The following is a 22,457-nucleotide window of genomic DNA, read 5'->3' as shown; positions in this document are numbered from 1 at the left end:
TAGACGAAACAATAACGCAAAACGTGATGAATGAACTTGTAGGATATTTTAGGCATAAATAATTGACTTTTTTGCGAAAAAATATTATTCTATAGGTGTACAACTGCCACGGAATATACGTATGATATTATATTAAGCGTTAGTAGTTTAATACGTAAAATAAAACTTACGTATGTTATTTTATAATTTATCTTCTCATTAAAATCCTCGACAATTTACACATAACGTTCAAACGAACGGAGGAAAATAATGTTTGGATTATAATAATTACACCCAAGAAATCCTTCCCGCGGCGAATTTCGCAGACGGACAAGATGCGAGGTAGACACAGCACTCCCGCGTGTATAAAGTGTATATCGCCTAGACATCGAGTAATAGGTACGTCTTGGCCGTTGTTGGTACAATATATTATAGTAATTAATAATGTGTTTAAGCATTTTTTTGTTGTTTTTTTGGCATTTGTTCGATCGAGTTCACAGGATCGACGGCCACTTACGAAATTATTTTATGGGTATTATCTATTACAACAAGCCTCCTCGCAGACCTTTTGGTTTTTTTTTATGTTAATTTTAATTTATGTCGGAGTTTTATTTTTATTTTTATTATTTTAATAATGGTTTGAAAACATGATATAATGTTCCTCGTAAGTGTTTATGTATTTTTTTTTAAGCATTTTATGTTCAATTCTTGATAAATTTGTATACTTCATAACTTATTACTAACTAAATTAGATAATAAAATCGTTATTTTGTTATTATTCAAAAGTTATTAATCACACTCATATTAATTTACAAACTAGACACTTTTCATCACTATGTACATTATTATGGTCTATACGACGTAAGGAATTTTTCAAAATATTTAGACTAATTTTAAAATAACTATATTTGTATAATAATAAGTAGGAATTGTTATCAACAATTTGTCGACTATACTGCAATATAAATTTTCCGATAGTAAAACGAGACCCCGCGGTGGACAAAACCTATACAACCGCTCCTTCCACACAACTCTATATACTCGGATTAAAACCATAAAGAGGACTCAGTGATCGATATTCGTATTTATTGTCTTAATTTTACAAACATATACAGCAGGACGTGTTCAGCGGATAATCAATTCACTCTTATTTAATATCCAACTAAGTACACAGTATTTGCATTGCCATTGAACACAATATATTGTGCACAACGTTGTATATGTTTGCGAGACCAGACCAAGACAAATAACTACATAAGTGACGTCTACTACCCTTTATAAAAAAAATACGCTGGCGGTAGATAAAACCTGAGTCTTGAGGTATAGACATTCTTTAACAGGCGATTTCGTTGTTTTAACTACAGTTGCATGACAACTGCATAACATTATTACACCGCAAAAATATGCACGTAATGCCAGTACGACAGTATAGTATTGCGAACGTTAACGTTTTATTTACACACGCGATCACAAACATTTTTACGGATTTTAATATTTGAATACCTTTGTTTATATTGTTATTATTTTGTAAAATCATTACACACTTTTTCAAAAATGTAGAGAAGAGATGAAAATCCATAAATTTCCATGTAGAAAAGCGAACGATCAGTAAAAAATAAATAATTGTACACGTGTTGTTATACGTATTTAGTATGCAATTTATCACAATATAATATTATTATATACATTATGGACTATGGTACATTGACGTGATATATTTATGTAGTTGCATGCATAAAAAAATTGAATAAATTTAATGGTACTATATTCATACAATTTAATGGACCAATTATTAGCCATTATATCGTGTTTAAGAGACCATTAAGCACACCAATGAATCATTAAATTTAATGTTTATTTATTTTTTTTATATAATCCAGCATTAATCTTGTAAAGAAAACATATATTTTTGTATTCGACATACTCGAATAATCAGCACCAAAGATATTTTGAATTTTCATTTTAAATATTTTATGTTTTATAAGTAAATTAAAAAAAAAATAATTAATTTAACAATACTATATATTCTAGTATACAACGGTGTAAGTACTATAGTAAGTACTTGGTAAACATTTTAAGTGAATTATTCATTTTATATTTAACTGCAGGTATTAAAATCTAAAATCCTTAATAAATTTATTTATTTCATCAAATATTATTTTACTTTATAATTAAAATATTAATAACGTCACGAACATACCTTTTTTGGAGGCAATTATTGCCATCTGAATAAAATTTGTAAATTTATATTATTTTGTTACATATAGTAACAACTATATAGGTAATTAAAATTTTGTCTTCTCTGACACGGTGTAACAACTACAGATTAATACCAAACGGAATAAAGTGATGGGATTTAGAATTTAGATGTTATAATAATATTAGACCAGATACTTAGTATACCGAGCACAATTTAACATATATATATATTATTGAAATAAAATGATTAAATAATATATTTTACTTTACCGATAACCTGGTAGCAATACACGGAGCAAGCGATGACACCAGTGGCGTCATTTCAGTTTTCGGTAGAAGGGGGCAAAAGTTTTGACCGGTCTATAAATGGGTAAAAAAAAAACTATGTAAAATATAAACTTTTTACCGTACGGCGTCACGATTGTCGCAAGCTAACTGATTACTGAAGTCTAGTGCCGAATCGCTTACGGTTGATGTTTTTAGAATTTGTACTAATTTTAGATTTTAGAAATAAAACCATACGGAGATTATGATATTAGTTATTACTATTGTTGTTTCTTTTCCTTTAAAATGCACACACACACGACGACGACACACGCACACACACATATCCAATATCCATGCATGCATGTACCCGCAAGCGTCTAAATATAAATATATTCCAACTAAATTATTAATTAAAAATTTATCATTACGACAATAATTTCTTAGTATACAGTATAATATTTTAAGAAAATATTATAAATTTTATATAGTCATGTTTTTGGACTAATTTAATATAATAATAAATAATGGTTAAACGGCAACCACCGGGCACCGCCCCATCGGGCTGCTTTTAAAATTAGACAGGGGAAAATGCCCACCTTGCCCCCCCCCCCCAAATGACGCCACTGGATGACACAAGACTGCTTTGCTACACGTTAACTTGATAGTATTATTATAATCAGTATATATTTTCAAATTGTAATCAAAATATATACCTACTTATATGGCGGGACTACGTGATATAACTGATAATACAAATTATAATGTAAGATGACACGTGCGTCTAACCGTCTAAGATATACTCGTATATATCAGTCTCTATTTTTTTGTAAATTTTGCTACTACACACTACCATATTTTTTAGCATACCTAGACAAATATTTTTTAAGGGTTGTAACTAGTAAACATAAACTTCTTTTCGTCTATTTGTAATTTACTACTAGTTACTACACACAAAAATAGGGACTATTTAGTATTTTATATATTATAGTAAAATATAAATACAATGCTAATAATAAATATTAGTTGTAACTCATTTTAATTTATATAACTTTTTTTAATATAATACCTAAAACACTGATCTAAATCCATATAATTGTTGTCACTAATTTTAAAGTGAATTTTAATGTAAACAGTTCAACAAGATTTAATATTTGAGGCGTACCAGAATAAACTACGACAGTCGTAAGAAATGAAAACGTATAACCAAAATGATACCCACCCAATATGACTTCATGTTATTAATTTAATATTCAAAGTAAACATTTATTTACTGACAAATAATCGGATCAGTAACTTTCAACGTGTGTCAATTCCGAGAAAAAACTAATTAATCCGAATTTACTAATTTCTGTTTTATGAAACAACTATATTTGGTAATATTATTTCCAATAATTTTTAATTATGTTTTTAATAACTCGTTATCTCCTCGAACACCGATGAAAATAAATACAATATAGATATTACATTTCTTATAAATAAATAAATTAAACCTAGATACACAAATACACTATAAATGTATTTTTCTGGAAAAAAAATAATACATTTTAGCTGGACTAACGCCAAATTTATTCAACACTAATAATATATAGAACTCATTTGTATTATGGCATAAATCATAAATCACTAATTCGATCAATAGATTTAAATGAATAAATTGAGAAATGAGTATCTATATATTGACTCATTAGTCATTGTCCATTACTGTATAAACTATAAACTGTAGGTAAGTATGTCTTATATTAATATTAAATATAAGGAAAATTTCAATTAAATCAATACAATACTTAATACAAAGATTTCAGATTGTTTATCAATGTTTGGAAAAATATCGAAAATATGAACATTTTTGAAAATTATTAATAACATTATATTTTAAACATTGAGTTTTAAATGAATGGTAGGTAAATTTTTAAATGTATAAAGAATTGTTTCAATTGATTTAATTTTAAATAAAACAACACAATCCCATATAATGAAAACTTTGTATTTACCCAATAATATTATAAAATAAAACATATATGTATGGGAAGTAATAGTAACCACTCCACTCAGTCCGTTGTACAGTAGGTGCATGTCGAATATTATCATCATATTTGATTAACATAAATATAACAAATTCAAAAGAATAATAATATGTAATAAATGTTTATTTATATTACATTATTAATTATTATATTACTAAATATATTACTCATTGTCATTACTTATATTACTACTCCGCGATGGAATTATCCGGCTGGTGGCAATAATGTACATAATAATAATATATACTCAGTCTCTAACACGTTTTGATATTATATTTTCCATGAACAGACACATCTCCGTGCAGTTAGGCATTATGAGTTTCCAGTATTTCCTTCGCTCAGAAATTGTATTTATAATATCTTATGGCGTATACCTCCACATTGTTGTTCGAAGAATTCGGTCACCACTTATCATTATAACATAGTGACATGGACGATTCTTATTTCGTTTAATGTAACGATAGAACTCTGAAGTGTTCACAAACCCCCGCAAAGTATAGGTCAAAAGTGTATCTATGTCTGATAATTTCTGATGTATCTGTCCACGATTATAGAGGTTTTTAGACGCGTTCACTTCGACGAATCTATGAATATTGCAATATTAGTACTTTACGATGAATTTATTATTAAAGAAGACATTTGTCTCGAGATTAGTGTCGGTTCTTTGAACTCTGGGGATCTTGGTGCAAAAAAAAACATTTTTAATTGGCGTCTTATAAATATTCAACGAAGGTCCCTCATATTTTTATTTCTAAATCTTTTTTTACAATAAATAAAATTTCATATAAATCTCTAGGTTTTAAAGGCTTATTAATATTTATTTAATAAATGAATAAAAAAAAATGTCTCCAGCTGTCCAAATATCCCAATACATTATATAATCATCTGCACATGGTACTACATGGTTATTGCTTATTATATTTATAGCATTTATGATACTTTTTGATATCCATAATACCAAAGTCCCCCATGTAGTGCACCGTTTGCACCGGCCATTTATTCCAGGCATTGCTCAAGGTTTATTTTAAACATAAATTGTTAAAAAATACATAAAACATTGTACATTTTGTGACTTCTGTTTTCGATGACAATAATAAATAATCGATTAATATGAATATGCGATATCATAAAATGCTGCATTCAAGTCTGGTTTAAGATTTTAGAAACTTCCAATATAAAAAAAAATACTTGATGATAGTTTAATAAGTACCTACAGTTTTATAGATATTATAAATTATTTTAATAGCACCATCAGGTGTGCTAAAATATTTTATAATCTTAAAATAAAAATAAATATATTATTATGTATAACTCATATAAGTATTCAATTAAAAAAATTGTTCTAGTTTCTACTGAAAATTTTTTATATCATATCGTTTTTAAAACTCTTCATTTGGGCTTAGCTACAGGATTCCAACTCAAGGATTATGTGTGTCGTTACTGACAAATTATATTTTTGATTTTTCGTAATTTTGTTGGATTAAACAGATATTTTTGTAATTTTAGGTGATTTGAAGTCATAACTACGGCGTAGTATCTGTAGTATTAAATAAAATAAGTGTGGTAAATGATCCATTGGCGAATAGATGAGAAAGTTTCCTGTAATCTCGCCTTTGATCACATATTCTATAAATCACGATTCGCTAAATAGTACCATCGCTAGCAATCACAGAAGATTATCACATAAGATGTAATAACTGCACAATTTTCAGTCTGTATTTTAAGAATCGGGAAAACTATATTATTGTCAGTGGGTTAAAATTAATTGTAAGAACATAAAAAAATATTGTAAGAAATTTCCATCAAATTGTGAAACAAATGTGACACAAACAATAATATGTTATTACAATTAAAATATCCATTATATTGTCAGCAATTTATTTGTTATAAGTTTAATTACACACCCGTTAGTTTTAACAATTTTAATAATTTCTCATCAACCTGACGTCCTTACCTAATCTAGCACATGTATTATAATCTGACATTTTGTAATAATCAGGGTCCTGACACATAATCAACTAAATATAACATATTTTTTTCTAAATTATGTCATAAATTATTATTATTATTATTATTAATATATACAGGGTGATTCTTTTATCATAAAACACTCATTATTTCAAAAAGTATTCATTTTTTTGAAAATATTTTTTACATAGTTTCAAGTTGTTAAAAAAACTACGGTTTTATTAAAAAATTAAATTTTTTATCCTTATACTTTTTAAGTTTTTTACTTTTTTGAATGACAACATATAGTTTTAATTTCATATTTCAAAGCAGAATAATTTTCTGAGTATTTTGATATATAAAAATCGAATTTAGGGCGAGTAGTTTATGAGTTATAACTTATAAGTATTTAAAGTTTAGATGCGGGGAGTGGAATGGTACGGGGTAACCCCGCAAAATGTTTATCCACTACTCCGCTTGTCTAAACTTTAAATAAGTATAACTCATAAACTACTCACCCTAAATTCGAATTTTATGTATCAAAATACTCAAAAAATTATTCTGCTTTGGAATATGAAATTAAAACTATGTTTTCATTCAAAAAAGTGAAAAACTTAAAAAAAAATATAGATAAAAAATATTTAAAAATATAATTTTTTAATAAAAACGATGTTTTTTTAACAACTTGAAACTATGTAAAAAAATATTTTCAAAAACATGAATACTTTTTGAAATAATGAGTGTTTTATGATAAAAGAATCACCCCGTATTATGTAAACATATTTTAAATTAATTAAAATTATTAATACCTAAATATTCATGAAAATTTATTTGAGTTTAAGAGAGGGCCTAAATAAAGAATAAGAAAGCCAAAAAATGCTGTAATAAGTAAAAACTAAAAAGCAACATCTAAAATTTAGGCCAGCTAACGATTATGCATGTATATGGCATACACACCTCAATAATTATATTTAACAAAATGTTTAGTACACAATAATATATGTCTCATGCTATATTCGTATCTACATTCGATTAAGATAACTTCACATTTTTCCATGGGGGCTATTTTTAAAACCTTGACGACTTGACAGTTGATAATTTGTTATGATTGTATTTTCAATTATATTATATGATATAATATATTATTATCATTATATGACATTAGGTATTTAATAATAAATGTTCGGTCTCGGTGCGTGGAAATGGAAAACGTGTGTCTATTCGCTATTATAGCCTTAGGTTAGGTAATAGTATAGGAATTTGTTCAAAATGATTTATTTATTAGACATAATAATATGTTCTTCTTTACACGCCAAGTATATAGCCATGTATATAAGATCATTATACGCAATTCGTCAGCAACAACTATTGACCACAATGTCAAAAATATATTATAAATAAATATCTATATTTTATAAAATATGTACAAATGTTATTTGAAATGCATTATCGCGACTAGATTAAATCGATTATTGTAACCGATTTTAAACCATTGGTGAGTTACAAAGACAAATACAATTATTGATGATATAAGTAAATGATGAAACTTGTTTAAATTAAATCGTTACCTACCAAATTTTAAAAATAGTTTATTTATTTTTAAAATTGCTCACTGCGGGTTTGAGTCTGGTGGCAAAATGAAAGTACCAAACTTTTAAAATATAGTCGTAAACTATATCTAACCGATCATTTTAATCGAACGAAATAATAAAAATAATGAATTCGATAAATTATCGAACATATTGTTATGTTTTACGTATAAATTGTATACGACACAAATATTAATTTTTTGTAGGAATCTTTTTTTTTTTTTTTATGCAGACATCATAATATATTATACCGAATGTTTTCAAGATAAATATGCATATGGATAGACGGATGGTATAGTTCTACAAAATAAATTTATCAAAAGTCACGACGTTTATATGACAATCGAGCTGTAGCCTATATATAAGCTCAAAATATAACCCAAAAGCGCAAATACTTTTTATAAAAATAAATGTATTTTATTAAAGCCATAAGTAATTATTAATTGATCTGACATACACCGTACACGATCATTACGCAGATATCAACTAAACTGATATAGATATAGATATTAAGTGGATATCTGGTATACGATTTAAAATGTTTCACTAGATTTTCAAACATTTTTCAATTAAAAACAAAATACCTAATGATAAATTCATATCATAATCTATATTATTTTTAAAGCTATATATACTGCTATAGTGCTATACATTGGTGTGTTTTCAGGGGGGGACGAGGTTCATACACCTGAAAAAATTATTAATGAACTGGCAAAAAAAAGACGTTTACTTTTTTTGTTTTAAAAAACAATGAATTTGTATATGAAATAATAATGGAATAATATAATTATTAATTCATAACTCATATGTTGTATTTTTTAAATGTTATAAACTTATTTATTTTTTAGACCCCCCCCCGGGCCCCCCGAAAAATAAATTGAAAAAATACGCCACTGCTGCTATAGTAATCAAAAATCCCATCTGATATACAAGTTTATATTATTGATACTTTATAGTTATCTTAGTTGATTAACTATCAACCGTCATCGTAATTTGTTACGAAAAATACGAAATGATAACACTAAACTTCCAATGAACTCGATTACTATTATTTTTTAAATATAAAAGTACAATGTACCTATTTGAGAACTATAAATATAATGAGCGTCAAATTTTAAGTTGAAATTTATAGCACGATGGGTACACTATTATATAAATTATAAAGTAATACATTTTATTTTTGCACTTTTATCCCACTACTAAGTTACAAAAGTGCAAATTCGTTTTGCACTTTTAAGCTACCGAAAAAATAGACGATTTGTGCTTTTGGGTATATCACCGAATAGTCAGTGTTATGATGAAAATAAAACGTAATGTATAAAGTATTATAGCAACATTATATAGGTACTAGATAGTAAATATAAAATGTATATTATGATGGGCATAACATATTGTATAATACGTAGAATACGATAAGTACATATAATACAGGAGTTACACAGTTCAGTCTTCACTTCTTCAGTCCCACATCTGAAATTATATTTATGCCTAATTTCTGTTAGATAACACGCCTAATTGTATCTAATTTTTTTAACAATTGATACTGTAATTAAAAAATGTTTGACATACATATTGTGTTTGTATACTAGTATAGGTAAAAGATAGTCTTAAGTCTGTAAAATGGGAAAGAAAATCTTTTTTTTTTAATATTTCTTTGGACTGGATTTTTTTCAGACCGAATTAAATTTACGTCTATAGAACTGATACGTCCATATACCTTCTTTTGTAAAACTGCTAGCGAATCGGCGAGCTTCGATTTGTTTATTGTGCAAGTCCGTAATGTGTTGAGTATAATGCGACCGATAAAACCAAATCCATGTAACCCTTAAAAAATTTCCCCAGTACATTGTATTCGCTCATGTATATTGTATAGTTATAGTTATCGACAATATATTGTTATTGTCTAATCAATTTACTATAAAGTTTCACGTGTTTTCGTTGAAATTTATTATGCGGGTTAATTTATTGTAGAATTATTTTTAGTGAAATTATAGTCAAATATTAATAAAAAATAAAAACTGCTAAAATTATTATTGACTAATCATTATTAGGCACCTGCGTATGTAGACAAAAGATCTGCCCATGTTACCTATTTTTTAAAATATATTTATATGTTATTATAAAATAAATTTAAGTAATATTAACTTAAAATATCTATGAAAAAATTTTATATATAGTTACAATAGGTACATATACATTGGTTATAATACTCACGAGCTACTTATAAAAATTTGAACTTCAGGAGCGTATATCAAAAAAAAATTGAAACTTTAGTTGAGTATATATTGTTTAGTATTTTTAAAATTGCTATAATAATAGCTTATGGGGTACAATGTATAGACATGTTTATATATAAGCAGGCGCGTTTCTACATTGAAGTAGACGTTTATCGAAGCAAAATAAATTAAATTATACTTGTTAGTGGAACTGCAATGGCTTTGAGATGAATAAAATATGTTTAGAGGATATCAGCGCACTATCGCAATCTTTCTCTCTCTGACAGTCTGACCCATCACCTATAGATACACACTACACATAACATGAACACCATGAACACAGCGAAATTTTCATTCAACAGATTCAACCTTATCCTGTGTTGTTAGCTTTAGTATTAAAGTGAATTGATTTGTTATCAGAATTAAAATAAAGAACAATCTGTGTTGATTTTCACGATGTTTACATTTTAAATCGAGATATAAGAATTTTTAAATTGTAAATATTTTTCGTATACATAACTATTATAAAAACTGAAATATCGCGAAAATATATAAATTACTCCCACATAAAAATACAGACGATAGTCTTATTTTTAAGTATGATATTATAGGTCAATTTATTCTGATATTAAAACTGAAAACACGAGGTTGGTTCTGTTGAATTCAAAATTTCCGTCTTGTACGTGGGGTTGGACGTTAACATAACCCTCATAAAAAAATATTTTTCATACTATGGACTAAAATTACCCTATACATGTTACTAATTTAAGATTATATATATATACATACTTACATATTATTATTATGTCATACAACAGTAATTTGTTGTACCTATACCTTGAAAAACTTAACTCAAGTGCATTTTACTTTTCACCTTTATTCAATTGAAACTATGTATTCAAAAGAAAACATTATATTATCCAACTCTTAAGGCCGATGGCCAAAAATAAACTGTGTTCTTTACCTGGCGTACAGGGTGACATTTGTGCTGTGAAACATTTATCATTTTCAATTATGTAATAATAACCTCGTGTCCTAATAGATTCTTGGGCGTTTTGTGGAGGGTATTCACTACACCCGACCATGCAATTGAAACTCTGTCAGTGTACTGCAGTAATATACATATTACATGTTAAGTATTATTTTATTAGCTATGATTATTTCTACTATCTATATGTCGCATCCAAATAGTGAAATCACTCATTTCATGAACTATATATCCAGATAGTGAAATTCGTCCAGATCGTGAATTTTGACGAAAATACATTATATGGACATTTATTTCATGAAATGGACAATACTTATACTGTGCACTTTGTGTAATTATTATAAAACCAGATATCATAGTATTATAACTATACTTTTCTGTATTGTTCTATGAACAAAAATATAACAATAATTATAGTCATAATAAATTATATCAGATTACATTAATGATTAAAAATATTTCAGGAGGGCAAGGATTTTTGTCTTGTCCGTGTAAGGCAAAAACTCTTTTCCAATCAAGTAGGTGTGCTTGTTTTAAAAACAATATGATATGTAACAGTCGATGCCATAATCAATTATCGTGTAAAAATAAATAATAAAGAAGAAAAATGTATATAGGTATAGTTGATTAATTATTGTTAAATTTAATCAATTAATTATTTTGTTAATAGGTAAAAAAATATAAGAAATATAGGTAGTTAAGTAATAAAAGTATAATTAATTTCATGAATATTTCATAATACTTCATAGGTAAACACTATTGTTTATAAAAAATAATATAAAAATATAATGTAATATGATATAATTTATTATGACTATAATTATTGTTATTTTTTTGTTCATAGAACAATATAGAAAAGTATAATACTATGATATCTGGTTTTATAATAATTACACAAAGTGCACAGTATAAGTATTGTCCATTTCATGAAATGGATGTCCATATAATGTATTTTCGCCAAAATTCACGATCTGAACGAATTTCATTATCTGGATATCCAGTTCATGCAATGAATGATTTCATTATGTGGATGTGACACAGGTTAGATTTTTAGGTTATTAGGTATTTGATCCCTTAAAATCAGTTTTGGCGATAAACCAAAATTATCAACATGTCAATTTTAATTTTCTTTAATATAAAAGTTACAACTAACATTCTGCGTCTACCACGGCGCAATAACGATTGTTATAGTTAATTTTTAATTTTTAGATTAATAGCAATTAAGCTAAAAATATATCGCAGCAAGAACAGTTGAATCATTATTATGATATAATATTTATATGCTATTATATATTATTATATGAATATGATAATATATTATGTATTTATTGTAGTTTTGTATGAAACAAATGCAGTGTATCATGTTAAAATATTTGAAAACCGTCAAAAATAATATCGAAATCAAACACAACATATCAATGGACGTTTTGTATGCACTGGGCTATAATATATTACATAGTTATTTTATTAGACATGTGCATATACATTTGATTAAAACACATACATATAGTTAACATTTTTTAGTTTTTACACATTATCACTGGTGGAATGCGTAGGTTTAAAATATTTAAAAAAATACATATATTTACTTACGGCGCAGTACTTAGGTACAGTAACAAAATAAAAACATAATGTAAGGCAGATAGAGTAACTAAGTATTTATAGTGTGTAGTATATATTTTTCATTTCATTTCTTTATTTAAAAACCGTAGTAAGGGCGATTTTAAATGATTATAAATTAAATTGTATGAACTGTTTGACAAGAACATACACTTTTAGTGTATATAATATATATTATATCTACAATATACACTATACAAACATTTTTACTCGTCCGTGTAAAATTATTCAATCATATTCATAAAAAAAATGTGTATGGAGTGCGTAATACAGGAAAATATAGTAAAATATATCGTAAGTACAACAACAAAATGCAGACATTTTACAATAACTACAATTTATAAGCCACAGATCAGTCGCCATAGTCATAATATTATACCTATATACAATACATTGTTAGACTGTGAACTTTATGTTTCAGGTTTTTGTGTCAATCGCTGAAGGAGAAAGTCAATTGTTATACGTTGTTCGTATCGCAGTACGGCTTCAGTGTTTCTCCAAAAACCATGATTCCGTTCACTGAAGATTCGTGTATCCTTTGTATTTGCTTTGGGGTGTGTTTCGTGATAATAATATAATATCTATAGGAGTGCTGTTTCCGGGAAAATTCTGCGGGCATATATTATATATATAAACTTATATATGTACAAGTACAGTGCCCATATTACATTATACACAGGGTCAGGACTCTGGATGATTCACAAAGTATGATCACTCATATTTTTTTCTTTAATAGTACATATTTTAATCAGATTCTGATTTTTGGAATTTTTAAATATACTCACAGACCATATTATTTTCAAAATGTTTGAAATTAACTTTTGTACTAGGTAATTAAAAGTATCATGTGGTGAATGGTGATACAAACTTCAATATTTATAATGATAACTATCCTTTAAATTATTTAATAAATAATTATTTACAAAAATGTTATTTAAGTACCTAATTCAAAATTCTAACGAATTATTACCAAGTAATTAAAATGTTTTTGTCTATTATATGAATCAAAGTAATTTAATTACCATATTTTTTTAAATACAGACAAATTATATGCTATACCAAACATCAATACACATATATTGATATGTATCCAGTGTATAAACTAATTAAATCAATTATATAAGCAATGATTTAATACAGCAAATATACTCTAATACTCATAAAATATTATAGTATACATATAAAACACATAGTTGTACAAACAAAATAATTATAATAAGTTTTGGAAAAAAGTTATCTTAACTTTACTACAATATTATTAATCTAATAACCTATGATGTTAACATTTTAAATTCCTAACTTTATTTTTTACCAATTCACATCAAACTGTACCAATTTATTTAATAAATTACATAATATTAAAAGATTTTTATCAGTACATTTTGAAATAATTTAAATTTAAATCTGAATTCAGTCATATAATATCATTATATACAAAAAGTGATTTTTAACATACTCATTAGTTGCCCATCACTCGACACATAATTTATAGCATAGCGGTATCATCCACTTACCTATATTTTTCTTTATTAATAAATATAACTTTACTATACGAATTAAAAAAATATTTAATTTCTCAGCTTTACATAGGTACTACATTAATGAGGTACATTTCTACAATCAAAGTTTATGAAGTGCATGAGTCATTTACCCTGCCACAATGTCCCTTCTATTAGTTCTATTGACGTGTATGCATTTATTTGATTATTCCTTCCATATCCGACGATGACGCCATGATGAATTATAATTATATGAGTTTTAGTATAAATATATATATATTTACGTAATTGCATGGTCTATATATTGTATAATATCATATAGTTCGATTCGTGCAGATCGGTCGGATTGTCTAACACCAAAATGTTCTCAATATAGGCCAGATTGATTAAACAGGAGTAAACCTATCAGAACTTGAGTGTACAAACATTGCGTTCATTTTGTAAAGTTTCGAGAATTTCAACGAATACCGCTACCGCTGTTGCGAGAGAGAGAGATAAAGAGTATCTGTGGCTTTGTCAGCCAAGGATGACGATGCCATGGATAAGGCGAACTAGGAAGTTGGTATAAGTATGCGGCACAACTCGAAATTTTGTACTTCAACGTTCAGTTTACTGTGGCATGTTTTATAATCTGTTTTAGTTTGTAATTTATAAGTTATTTTTTCACGGTACACGGTTTTGTATATTATTATAGATGTTATTTTCTGTATGCCTATGTGTGTGTGTGTGTGTGTGTGTGTGTGTGTGTGTGTGTGTGCGTGTGTGTGTGGATGCAGTGGTGCAGTATCAATTAACTAAAAATACTTAAACTAGTTAAACTCAATTTGTTCAGTTGCCTATAGTCTTAGCCTATAGGCTTTTTAATTTGTTCCTAATGTACACATATAATATTAAATATATTGATTTTAATATAAGAACAAAATTTCAAAACTTTCAATACTATTTGAGAAAGCCCCCCCCCAACAAAAAAATTATTATACACTACTATATAGCACTATGCACATTGCACATAGCAAATAAATTACATATTAAACATGTATATGCGTCGCACAATATTGAGCAACGGTAATCTACCATCCACTATAATACCATAATGAAGTATCTATAGTAAAAAAAAAAAACCATTATTGCATCTAATTATTTAAGACGACCAAACAAAGGGATTTTGTGCACTTTCCTTACATATACGAATTATGTAACAGTTTACACCATCGGCCGGTGCGTGGTGCTCGCATGTTCCGACTACTTCAAATCGACCGGCGTGCTGACGCCGCAGGACGTGGCTGTCAAGTGCGTCAAGAAACGAGATAGGAAACGGAAAACCGTGTTGTACCGGCAGCGCGAGACACACCCGTCATTCAAGAGGAAAATTAAAAAAAAATCGCTAGCGTTGAAGCGGGTGGACATCAAAGATACGTTTCGCAGTGCTCTAGCGGGCTGCTCGGGGCGCCCGTCCGACGACCCGAACAGGGCAAACGCCAACAGGCGGAACATGCGCTTTGTGGACCCTTCGAAAACCGTTGACAACCGGCGGTCATCGAACGCTGTGGATCGCGAGAACGTCACCGCCCCACACACGTTTTCAATCATAAACGTCAACGACATCATACGAGACACGGGCGCGTTGCTCAAGTTCTGACGTGGCGGCTCGCGAATCGCGACAGTGTTTTATGAGTACCTATACAATATCATACAATGTCATATATTCATATAGTGATATTATATGTTTATATAGATACCTATAGATACCTAAATCTGCAATTTCAGATCCTACGGGAGAATGGTTGGAGAGGGATTTATATCAAACGTCCTTACCGAATTTCCACTGGCATAGTGACTTGAGCGTTTTTCTTTTTAAGGACGCACTTAGATTGCGATTCGTGATATCTCTACAATCTTGCAGGATATATCTGAATGGTGGGTGGGGAAGGGAGTATATTCCATAGTCTTATATTTTTATAAAGGTACATTATTAGTTTTGATTGAGTTGTATTAAATTAAACTGTTTCTTTTTTCAATATTTTCACCATTTTTCCGTACAGTTATATAGTTATATATTAATTATAATAACTAATTAACTGTACACGATATTTAAATAAATAAAAAATGTATAATCTATATAAACAATTAAGATTAATTCATGTAATAATAAAGACTTGGTTATGATTTAAAAATGCAAATTTAATATTTTACAAATTTTTGCCATACATTCAAACATTACGATTATTTTATATTTTAATGTTGCTATTAGTTTCATAACTCACCTCGATCTACAGTAATGTTGGATCCGCTTCTGACTTAAATGTAATATTATAATATCCATTTTTTCTGTATAATAATAATTATTGTAATTTGTAATGATATTTTTTCCTCAGCTAAAAATTCTCACGGTTCCTTTTGATTATAATTTATTGTACATGACACACACACACTTTGAAAAATCAATATTTTCAAGAAATGAACGTCCACTTCATGAAATGTATCCATATCGTGAAAACTACGTTGGAGTTTCAAATATTTTTATTTGTATTAGTTATTATATTTTTAACCACGTGTATAAAGTATTTGATTTACTAGATAAATAAACGTATAATTTATTATTATTATTATTATTATTACCATCATCACGCTAGTAAGTTACAGGCAATTGCTTATTTTCTTACGAAATGTCGAAATAGATAAAAAAAAATTGTCCGAATAGTGTAATAATTATATTTCAATCTTTATACTTAATAAATAATTATACTTATATATTAAATGTTTTACCTACATATTTATAGTTAGCCTAAATAAAAGCTAAAATAAATTTTTTTCATGAGATACAATTTTTAATACTTTGTTAATTTAACGATATAACTATACAAGCAACATTTGTTTTATTTATATTTTTTTATTCCACCTGTCTCCTGACCTTTTTATAAAAGGATTAAATTTAGATTTTCGTTGTGGTTTAAATCGTTTCTAATGGAATAGTGAATTCAAGAATAACACTTAATATTATGTATGTAAGTATAAAATTTTGAAAAAAAAATGTATTATAAAAATATTAGATCTAACGTGCAAAGACAAATCCTACGAAAAATATTATTGCTTAAATTGTATAATGGGTGATATAGTAATGCTAATTAAATTAACCATTTGAGAAACAATAAAAGTCTCATCGATGAACCTAGAATCTAGATGGTAGGTACTTATTCGTGTTCTTCAAAATTTTAAAACTGCCTTACAGTATTTGTTACCCTGCAACAAGAAAAATTGTTATGAAATACGAATACGTAATTCCAATTATATCCATAGTCAACGTGAATAAAATATATATATATATATTTAAAAACTGTAATAAACATGCAATGAAACATATTAATATTAAATATTAGGTACTTTATACATTAATATTAATATTTTATGAATGGCGTATAAATAAAAATATATTTTCAATTCCAAATCTAAATTTAGACGAAATACAAATCATATAAATGTTGAAAAAAAATGTATCGTTATTTAATTAATAATTTTTTTTTATGTTGTACCTTAAAGCTTGTAGGATATAGTATATATATAATATATTATTACTCAATGTTGTAAGTTTAAATATAAATAAATATCAATTATACATGACTAATATACTTTATGATTAAAAACAATTATAATAATTATATGTTTGATTATGTACCAAAAATACACATTATATGTCATTTTTTTTTTTGATGGGACAAACTTTAACACCCTCGAAACTAAAATGTTTGTATTTCTACTTGATTCTTATAATAATCCCGTGGAATGTTGATGTCCGGGCGGGGGAAGAGTGACAAAGGCCCACGTGAGTCTGTGAATTATGAGTAAGATCAAGATACACAGGTCAAAAAATATCGGCCCTCTTGGGAATGTTTTTAAGCTACGTGCCTGGGCTTTTAAATAAGTAAGGGACCGCAGTCACGAATATCAAAAATTCTACTTGTGATATAAAAATAAAATAAATAATAAAGGTTAGGTATCTAGCCACAAAAAATAGTGGTGCTTTATCTTTGAAGTGTCTATAAATCTAATCACTATCAGAATATATACAGTAATAGTTATCAGAATAATTGAATTGGCTTCCAAATAATGGTAATCGATATTTTTCTCCTATAATGTAACATTAAATTGTCTCCTAAATTATGACTAATTGGCTTTCAATAAATTTATTTTATAAATACGTTTATCACACTTACAATAATAATATGGTATTTAAAAAATAAGTTTCAACACATATTATCACGTTTGAATATAATAAGTAATAACACAAAAACATAGAAATATAAATCAGAAAAAATCTGATTGCGAGCGTCACATGTCGTCAACTTTATTATTAGCATAAAAATATTATAAAACAGACAATGAATACAAATGAATTAATAGTGAAAAAAAAAGTTATAAAAAGTTATATAAAAACAAATAACGTTAAATAAACAAAGTAGATAAAATTAAATTTGTTGGCTAATATTGAAATCGTGAAAGTATAATTCTCAGTTTGACTTTTTTTAAAGTTGTGTCATCCGATTTTATTACATGAGATCATGAGACCTCCATGGTCATTGTTAACGAATGATAAATTACAATAATTATAATGTATACTGAATATTATATTATAATACATTTAAAACAAATATTTTTATTTTTATAAAACTAAATATTTTTGGGTAATTAAATTCACAGTGCTATTTTAGAACCAGTTGTTAAATTATATTATTTTATTATGGATTTAGGAGATAATTCAAAAATACATTTTTGGCAACCAATTCAACTATAATTAATTTTTAATTTCCATAGTTTTAAGGATCAATACGACTGTACTTCGAGTTATCTACCTACACTTGGTGATTTACTCAGTATGATATTTCCTATTTTTTCCTTTAGTAATAAATTTATTCAAATGCTGATTTTTTGAATTTTTAATATATACCCACAAACCATATTTTCAATTTTGTCGTACTATGGTGTACAAACTTTTGTCTTTCATATTATAAGAATCTCTTTTCTATTAAATTATTTAGTAGATAATATTATTGAAAATTCAAAAAAAAATTAAAATTCGAACCAGTAGTATTTCACTTACTAAAATATTTATAATTACTAAGATTTACAGTCCTTAAAAAAAATTAACAAAAATATAAAATGCATTTAATATGTATTATACCTGAACCATTTTTATAAACTTTTAATATTGATAGATTAGAATAAATTACTAAGATTTTCAATTCATCATAGCTCTCTTATCTTCCAAACCTATTTTAATGGACTACTATGAATTAATAATTTGAAAATACGATCTTATGAAGTATAAAAACAAATGACGCTAATGTCAGTTATACGGAAGACATTCCCAATCGCTGTATATACTAATTGAGTCCGCGGTTAGGAAACCATAAATATATTAATTGAGTCCGCGGACTATTTTAAGTAAAATATAAAACTAACTATAGAATATGTACCTATTATATGGTAACGATTACATGATATCGTTGACATAATTTTAAAGGTACAATGTTTATCACATATACATTTTTACCAATATAAAAAATATAATTTTATCATCACCTATATTAATTTATTTATACACAAGTAGAATTTAAATTATTCATACTATATTATAGCCATACATTATTATATCACAAAATATATAATATAAAAAAAAAGTTTTAAGTCTGTAAAAGTGGGAAGGAAGATGGTTTTTTAAGTTTAACACTCTAACGGGACTAGGTTAGTGTTAAAATACGGACTCAATTAGTATATAGGTACCTTAAAACAACCCGGGACTCTATTCATCCTTAAACGTTTTATTGGGACTCAGTTCGTATACCACGTATAGAAAATAATTAGATCCCGTTTATGTTTTTGCATACGCAGGTGCCTACATATTCCAATAGATAAAATGTTTTTGTCATTAAATTAACTAGAGCGTGTTATGATATATTATACAAATTATCTTATCTTATGCTTTAAAGAATATAGTTTATTCATAAAATTTACTGAAGTGAAACTAATAGCTAAATCCATACATCTGTACACTAATCTACCCATTTCTATAAAATACTCACAAACCTCAAGTAAAAAAAATCTTAAGCCATATAAACCTATACTATTATGACTGATATTTTGTTAAATTAATCCTATAAGGCTATAACATATTATTTCTTATATATTGACTAATTATTATTAAGGTAGATAATACAAACTTTAATCTAAATGCAAATTGCAATATTAATATTTAATAAAGGTACTGTTTATATAATATTATGATGTAACGAAGTTTCGTCTTTTATATTGGATATTAAGATAATATGATACAGAATATACATTATATTCACATGTAAATATATCATATTTATGTAATATTTGTTCATGTACATAAATATCAACTTAATTAATTATTTTATTAATTTAACTTGAAAAAAAAATAGTTAACCATGAAGTAGATATCTATTTAAATTAAGTTTGGTATACCCAATTAGCGGTGTAAGACGTATATAATTTATATACAATGAATGAATGTAACTAAGGTCTTCCCGTGTTTACAACCATTATTAACTGTATATTTGTATGCATTATTTGTTAATATTAGACTAATAGAAATCTAATAAATCACAAATCCCTAAATTTTATAAGTCTAGATCGTTTTTTTTTTATCTATTTATACAGATCTATCCTTGAACACGTTTAATTATAAATTTATAACCCACTGGCTTATATAAAAAAAAAAATTAAACTAACTGCGTCTAATAGATTTGACATTTTTTTTTTATCAATTTCAATTGATAATCATAAATCTATCACAACAATTTTGATAGATAGTTTTAAACATTTTAGACGTTACTTTTAGAAAAAATTTATTGAGGAAAAAATATAGGTACTTACCTTTACAAATTACAAACAGCCGACTATTCGAGTTAATGTCTGCAATCATATTACTAAAGATCAAAACTATTAATAATGCATGCAGAATAATAATTGTTTTTTCAATTGACAATGCGATGGTATAACAACGAAAGAACCCACTCATCTACCAGCGTTCTTTTCTGTACACTATAGTAGTATAGCCTGTCGAATACCTTATGACTTACATAACTATTTGAATATTTAACAGAACTTAATAATTATTCAACTTTTAAAATATTAACATAAATTAACCCTATAAGTCCTCGAATTGTTAAGTCACGCAAAATCAACGGTTTTATAATATATTTATAAACCTTAATTTATTTACCTACCCTGGGCTTTTACGCGAGTTATTCTCAGTGAGGGCGTAAGGCTTGGTAATATATTTTAAATTAATTTAAATAAATAGAATAAATATAAATAAATAAATAAAAAATTTAATTTTAAATTTGTTTCACCGAAAAATACTTGAAATTACATAATAAATGTGTATCTTTATTACGACAATTATTCGAAAAATAAATCATTCTTCAAAAACGTAAGTGATTGATGGGGACAAATCAGACGCGAACTCAGGGTATTTAATCATAAACATCATATATAAAATGATAATTTACTATATTGATCTAGATAATTCGATCCAAATATATTCATTATAGTTTATTTATATATTCAAGTACTGAAATACAATATAAATTGTTGTTCAAAGAAATTGTCACCGTCAGCGTTGTCTTACATTAATAAATGATCATAATAAAGTGTATGTAAAAGAAGAAGTGGACTATAACTATTCGACCGAATATAAATTGGTTATTGTATAAATAATAAACTAAAGTTTTTTATTTATTATATTTTTAAATGTTATTACAAGTTTGGTGTTTTATGCATATTTATTATTTATAGTATTAATAATATTAATAATTTAAATTGTAATATATCGTTATTTTACGCGATTTCGTAAAAAATTAAATTTCTTAAGCTCATAAAATTTTTTCTTTATCGACGCTAGAATTTTTTTTACAATTACTTAAAGGAAAACTTATGGATAACTACGTTGTATTGGATTTTTGAACCTTAAGTATAAATCACAAAAATTTTATGAATTTTCAATTTCAAAATTCCTTGCAAATTTTCGCTATTTTGATATATTTGAACTTTAAATGCTTATAAACAAAAATTGTGACTAACGATTTTTGATTTTTTTTTTTACTACG

The 22,457-nt window shown here is 26.7% G+C and overlaps 1 protein-coding gene across 2 annotated transcripts in view; it reads left to right on the top strand.

The window, feature by feature from the left end:
• LOC132924573 (cytosolic carboxypeptidase 6-like) overlaps positions 1–16,937 on the top strand; it is a 53,660-nt gene extending 36,723 nt beyond the window's left edge. For both annotated transcript variants that reach the window (XM_060988955.1, XM_060988956.1), the window contains 2 exons: positions 13,251–13,360; positions 15,531–16,937. In XM_060988955.1, the coding sequence (XP_060844938.1) occupies positions 13,251–13,360; positions 15,531–15,967 (547 nt within the window). In that variant the 3' untranslated portion in view covers positions 15,968–16,937. The remainder of the gene's footprint in view (positions 1–13,250; positions 13,361–15,530) is intronic.
• The last annotated feature ends 5,520 nt before the right edge of the window (positions 16,938–22,457 follow it).

Source organism: Rhopalosiphum padi, chromosome 3 (genome assembly GCF_020882245.1).
Source record: "Rhopalosiphum padi isolate XX-2018 chromosome 3, ASM2088224v1, whole genome shotgun sequence".
In the NCBI taxonomy this organism is placed as follows: Eukaryota; Metazoa; Arthropoda; class Insecta; order Hemiptera; family Aphididae; genus Rhopalosiphum; species Rhopalosiphum padi.
The sequence above is the reverse complement of the archived record's forward strand: the minus strand, read 5'-3'. Positions and strand labels throughout refer to the sequence as shown.